This window comes from Silene latifolia, chromosome 9, assembly GCF_048544455.1.
Source record: "Silene latifolia isolate original U9 population chromosome 9, ASM4854445v1, whole genome shotgun sequence".
NCBI lineage: Eukaryota > Viridiplantae > Streptophyta > Magnoliopsida > Caryophyllales > Caryophyllaceae > Silene > Silene latifolia.
In genome coordinates this window covers 23,458,011-23,464,800 of record NC_133534.1, presented here as the reverse complement: position 1 = coordinate 23,464,800, position 6,790 = coordinate 23,458,011, and the positions used below count along the sequence as shown (strand labels likewise).

At 40.0% G+C, this 6,790-nt stretch overlaps 1 protein-coding gene across 1 annotated transcript; it reads left to right on the top strand.

Moving 5' to 3' along the window:
* The first annotated feature begins 4,454 nt into the window (after positions 1-4,454).
* On the top strand, positions 4,455-5,418 carry LOC141599389 (auxin-responsive protein SAUR50-like). The gene has a single exon (XM_074419376.1). The coding sequence runs from the start codon at positions 4,624-4,626 to the stop codon at positions 4,939-4,941; it is 318 nt and encodes a 105-aa protein (XP_074275477.1). The 5' UTR covers positions 4,455-4,623; the 3' UTR covers positions 4,942-5,418.
* Positions 5,419-6,790: the final 1,372 nt, after the last annotated feature.

The following is a 6,790-nucleotide window of genomic DNA, read 5'->3' as shown; positions in this document are numbered from 1 at the left end:
CTCGTTCGGCGGAACCGGAGCCCGTACTCCAAGTGTCGCATATATACACCGGTATGGCCCGGTGGAGGGCAACAGACGGCTGACCCTCCTCGGGGATAACAATCTTGTATCCCCCGCCAAAGAAAAAGTGGCCCTCAAAAAACTTCTCACCGAACAATCGCCAACTTATGGGTCCAAGCTCGGTCAACGCTTGCCTTACAGACGTCACCGTGATCCATAACGTACCGCCTCCTCTCTTTGGGACGAGCACTTTCGGCATCATCACCAAAATCGTCTGCGTCATCATCGACATCATCATCATCCTCCCATTCCTCCAAAACTCGAGGATCGACTTCAGGAGAAGGAGACCTAGGGCCCCCAGGCCTTATCAGGAGGGCGTCCAACTTCTCCTCCTCATCAAGACGCGACGGGGAACCCCGTGCGCCGGTTTACAAGGCTCGGCATCGGCGAGAAGACATGTTTACAATAAAAACTTACAAAGTTAAGAAATTGAGAAGTTTGTTTACCTTGAAGAAAAACACTCGCCGGAGTAACAACTCTGAAAATTAGAAGACAAGGAAGCCCTTGAGAGTTTAGAGTGAAGAAAAATTTTGGAGAATGAAATTGGTGGCCAATTTCACGGAATAACCGCCTATTTATAGGAAAAGCCCATAAAGAAGGACCAATCGTGAAACGACCCATGAAGCGTCATCCAATCAGCGTGCGGACACGTGTCGGACATGCAACCACGGGATGTCAATCGTTGCAACGATTAGACGTCAATCAATGCAAAAGTGACCAAGCGTCTTCAACACGCCCATTCATATCTCTCCGCCTATTCACCTTCCTCAACAAATTCCCAAGCATCCGTTCTCCGCCACTCGATCAACCAAGCTAGGTAGCGCCGGGGGGCAATCAAAAACAACCGACTCTCAACCCCGGTCTCGGCCAACGTCACTTTCTTTTCCACATCGGATACCCTTTACGCATCCATGTGGAGGGGGATATGGTACGGCTAGGGTAGACCAGTAGAGGCAAAAGAAGCCGCCGAAAGAAGCCGATCTGAGAACATTTTTTACAAATTACTTGCGCAGAATATACGCTCAAACGTACATCGGAGCCCATACCACGGCATAGACTACGCTGGGGGCAAATTGATGGGGCATATTCTGCACCGCTGACCAAGTCAACATATTGAACAAGGTCAAAGATATCCACAACAAGTCAACGACTTAGACAGTCTAGCCGATGCAACCCATCGGCCTGTCACCTGGGGTCTCGGCCTGACAACCAGCCAGCCGGGACACATACCCGCGTACTCATATCCAAGACCCATCGGCGGTGAGTCAACATGGCCCGCCGGCCTGCCATAGGTCCCTCGGCCGAGGGGTAGATCAGTCTTTCTACCTGCTAGCCACTTGACCACTTGGCCACTACGTGACAAAAGGTGAAAGCCTATAAATACTCCTCAACCTTCATTGAGGAAAGAATCCCACAACTTAACCTAAATACACTATTCATCTGGTAATATTTTCCTTATCTCTCTACAATACATACCTAGCCAAGCAATATGACTTAATTCTTTAAGTTTACTGACTTGAGCGTCGGAGTGAGTACGCTTGGCACAAAGCCAAGCCCTCAGTTCGTTCATTGTTGCAGGAGAGGCCGAGAGGAACGATAAAGGCAAGAAGGGTTCAACTCAAGACATTATTTTACAAGCCACGGGTGGTAACGATACTTGCTCTGGAATTACACCCGGAACACATATAATTGTACCTTTGCAGTGCAGTTGCTAATTGCAATATTTAGCCCGTGATTTTGCAAAGTGTGCAGGAAGAATATTAAGGTTAGGAAATAGTGCTAATAAGATAGTGTGATTGTGCTTTTCAAGCGAGTCAGATGATCTTTTTTTAGATCTGGACGTCCTAGGTTCGATCCCTCATAGAGGCACTTTAAGTTTTGCTTTTTTTACTATCATAAATGATTTTCCATACTCTATAATTAAAATTGTATTTCACTACGTGTAAGACGGTCTCATACTATAAGACAAATTAACGATAAATGGATGGTATTCTATAGAAAAGGACCATCTCATGATCTTTTTTTCATAGGGTTGTAAATTGTAATCAAAAAATTAATTTTTTTTGTTGATAAGGGAACTGGCAGTCGCTACTTTCAGAATTCGGTGTGCGCTGGGTAAACCATAGTCTAATCGATTAGTCGTAGAAGTTACAGGAATGAGGAATGTAAGGAAGTGTACTTGTATGGATATCCATGTGGTAATATTAATTTAGGAAGAGTTTGGTTGAGGAGAGTGGAGTTAGCTAGGACGTAGAAGTTTCACTAACAGGGACAATGTACTATGGACAACTTGATTAGAGTGTACTATGCTGTTTCTTTGATGCTAATCACACTACTTATTAAAGACACTTACTACTACTCCCTCCATTCAACTCCACACTACACCTATTCCTATTTGGGACATTCAACTCCACACTACACCTTTCTAAAAATGGCAAAATAAAGGTCCATATTGTCCCAATTGGACAAGCATATTTACATAAAATGCCATTCAATAACCTATTCTAATTGGACAAAGCATTTTTACTTTCCACCTATAGTACCTTTTATTATTTTCTATTGATTTCCTTAATATTTGTGCAAAAAGCTAAAGTGTCATGTGGAGTTGAATGGAGGGAGTACTTGTTAGCAAGAGTACTGTACTATCATATGTCCTTTCTACCGTACCAACATCTATCACTCCCTACTGGTTCCTGCATCGTCTTTGTTTCTCCACTCTACTTACGTTTAGTCCCATCCAACACATTTGGCATTTCCCCAAACATGCTTCTCCAATTTCCCATCTATTTCTAGTGCTAAATCTCACCATAATTAGGTTAAGTATATTATACTAATATAATGACTTAGAAATTGAATGTCGCCGCCCCGTACCAAGATTTAGTACCACCTTCTCAAATATAGTTAGATTTAGACTTGGTAGACGGGTCAATCAGATCAGGTGCAGATCGGGCCAATTCGGGTTAGAATTGTTTGTAGTGGCGGAGCCAAAAAATTTTGTGTGGGGGTGGTGGGGGATTACAGCGGGGGCAAATTGTAATGCCACAAAATAAACCTCGTAAAATTCTGAAAATTTTAACTAAGAAATTCGAAATTCATAATATCCAGCGAGGGCGACCGCCCCTGCTAAACCCCACCTAAATCTGCCACGATTGTTCGAGTTTCCAAGAAATCGGGCCAGGTCGGGTCATTTTCGGATGGGTTGTTTTCAAGTTATTGGGGGATAATTGTCAATTTGAGATAATAAACATTCGGGTCTAGGGTTTCATGTAAACTTCGGGCCCTCAATTCGGTATCGGGTTGGGTTATTCGGGCCAGGTCATTCGGGTCGAGTCAGTTTTGTAGATTTGACATGGTTATACAATGCTATTGTATCTCTGAATGTATTTCCGTTTGGACGGATATGGTTTTAGAAACTTGTATTCGCTATGGATTGTGGGGCGGGTATGGGTATGATTCGCTCCCCGCCCCGTTTCGTCGCAATAACCTTCCTACATCTGTGCCTGGAGTTGTCTACGAAGTTAGGCTTTGTAGTTTTGTCAGCAAGTATGAACCAAATGACAGCTAGTTGTATGAACCGTGGGTCCTGTTTACGCTCTTATAATCACAATTTGGTGGAAAATTAGTGTTCAATAATTAGGATTAGAGCTTCAAACCAAGATGATATATCATTATAACCTAATCCGCGTTGACATTATGTCCAGCTCAGTTAATCATTCAAAAATTTCAGATCCTTATGTCATCATTCAAACAAGATATATATGTGACACGTTACACGTATATATACGTGACACGTATATATCTTCAAAATAAAGAGTCGAATTAACATAGGTTTGTGCCTCAGGCAGCGTAAGTAACTACTAACAACAGACTTAATTAGTCGAAGTGAGGACTATAACATTTAGCTCCTGTAAACATGGTTATGAAGTAATGACAGTTGTGGTCCGATCTTGGTCGTCTCCCTGGTATAGCTCAATTATGTGGCAGTTTCGTTTAATACGATAATCTCAAGTCACAGTAGCGTAGCATAATCACCGTAATTTGATGAAATTGACTGAAAGAATAAGCCGAGTTTGAGAAAATGCACTCGAGGAGAGCAAGTGAAATTAAAATACACCGTAAACGAGAGAGGCTACTACTAGACTCGGCAAAACCAATCCATTCCAAATTGAAGCACGTTACAAAATAGCCAACCCACACTCAAAATGACCGTATTCAAATAACCCATTTGTCAGGTCTATCCCGAGAGAGGGCGGGGGTTCCACAGTACTATTAGGAGGCGGAACAAAAGAGGGGCTAAAACTAAATGCCGTGGGTACCCATATTGTCCTTAACACAAATATACATCTATCTATCTAAAATCCTAGCGTACTGTCCTTAGCAAAACACTTATACCCTACACCCACATGACCACCCTGGTCCCTTTCTCTCTTCTTCCCTCCTTAAATACCCTTCACCTTCCATTTCATTCCTCATCACCACCACCACCTTACATCTTCTTCCTTACATTCTAATCACTACTCCCATTTCTCTCAAAACTCGAGTTTTTTTAAAAAGACAATCCATATGGCTCAAAGAAAATCAAACAAGCTACTATCTCAAACAGCATTGCTTAAGCAAATCCTTAAGAGATGTTCTAGCTTAGGAAAGAAGCTAGGTTACGACGAAAATGGCCTTCCACTAGACGTACCAAAGGGTCATTTCGCCGTCTATGTTGGAGTAAATAGGAGTCGATACATTGTTCCTATTTCCTTCTTGTCTCACCCTGAGTTCCAATGCCTTCTTCGTCGGGCTGAGGAGGAATTTGGGTTTGATCATGATATGGGTCTTACTATCCCATGTGAGGAAGTTGTTTTTCTAAATCTCACTTCCATGCTCAGCTAAAATATAAAAACTCATATAAGACCGTTAACAGCATACACTAGATCAAATAAGTTATTGATCTAGTTGTACGCGTACAAACTACAACGGTCTCACCAAAGACTAATATTAGCTCGAAGTCTCTCTTGGCGAAGACGATGAAGTGGACAATTCTAGTTTTCTTGAAGGAAGATGGTGTTAAGAAGAAGCAAGTTAAATGCTAATGCTTCTCTTTTTTTAACATCTTTCTTCATTATTATTTATTAACTTTTGGAAATGTTGTTAGCTAGTCTAGCTACCTCTTATATTCTTTAAAACCCATTTCAATATTATTTTTTTAAATAATTTTTTGGGGTTAATTTGTATTAATCTCATATTCCAAGTCCTATGACTTGTATTATTGTAGGTTAAGTTAGTTGTATAAAGTATGAAGCTTTTCCTCACAAGGTTATTGTATTGATTCACCATGTGAGTGTAATGAAATCTGTTCTAATTTCTCAATTTTTTTGTCTCCATGCGTTACTCATTTATTTATGTGCTTCCCTTATGATGTTTACATTTTAATATGATGTGCCTATCCTGACTATCCTTTTTCTAGTGTAAAGGGTCACAAAAGCAAAATTTTGATGCTGATGTAATTTAAACTCAGATCATAAACACCACCTCTCATAATTTTAAAAACTAAATTAGCAAACTTCAGTCTATCCCGTCTAAGTAAAAGTTTAATTAAAACAATGTTTCATAATGGACCACCTCGAAATAATTTAAATTATTCAAGATTTTCAAGGTTATAGTCTCGTACGACATTATAATGTTACGAGTAACAATAAAATTTACTAATTCACGGAAAAAGATTGGTTGTTGTCTAGTGGTAATACTATTATAGTACCCATTTCAGCACGGTCGTTGTTGCTACCCTTTCATCATTGTCCTTCCAATTAGAAAGAAATGGGAAGATTTCAGAGTATTACCGCAAAGGTTGTTCAGGTTGAAAGACTTGACGTACATTATAGATTTGTAATGTAGGATGATGAGAGTTTCCTCTTTAATGTAGACATATCATTTATAATTGACTTTATTACTTCCCTAAAGGCCACTTTATGAAATGTGGACTTTTAGTTGAGCTAAAAATAAAAATAAAAATAAAAATAATAGTTGAAGTTAGGGGGTGTTAACGAGCCAAACCGAAACTTGAGCTTTGCTTCGGTTTGTCTTTAATAAAGTAAAACTCGAAAGCCGTCTCTAGAACTACCGACCCGAAAAAAATTGTCTTTCGTTATTAAAACTCATGATGAACTTTAATTGAAATTTCAAGCTAACTCGAGCCTATATATAATTATTGAATTTTGTTTTTTTTTCTCTCTCGATATTTTCAATAATAAGACTCAAAGGTTTTATATACAAATATTGGAAAATCAATGAGACATTTTTTATATGCGTGATACAAATATATAATCATTACAAATTTTTTTTATAAAATTTGAGTAATATCTTATCTAATTACACAAGTTCGAGCCGCTCACGAGCTTTTCGAGTCGAGCCAACGTTAACTCGGCTTGACTCGTTAAGCTCTTGAGCCGAGCTTAGACCAAGCCGAGCTCGAGTTGCTCGCGAGCTGTCTCGTCCCATTAACGCCCCTACTTGAAGTATGAACACAGTGGTGGACGCGGGTTCCGTCTAAGGGAAGTTGCCGGAATTATGGTAAACGAAATGAAAATATGAAATCATCGTAGAAGATTGGTGCCGGAATTATGATGATTAACAAAATGAAAATTTTTCTTTCGTTTTAAAAGACTCCACTACTCGTTACCAACTACTCGTTACCAATCTTATCTATATAAATTGTAAGACAATCTCATCAGACAAATAGCGT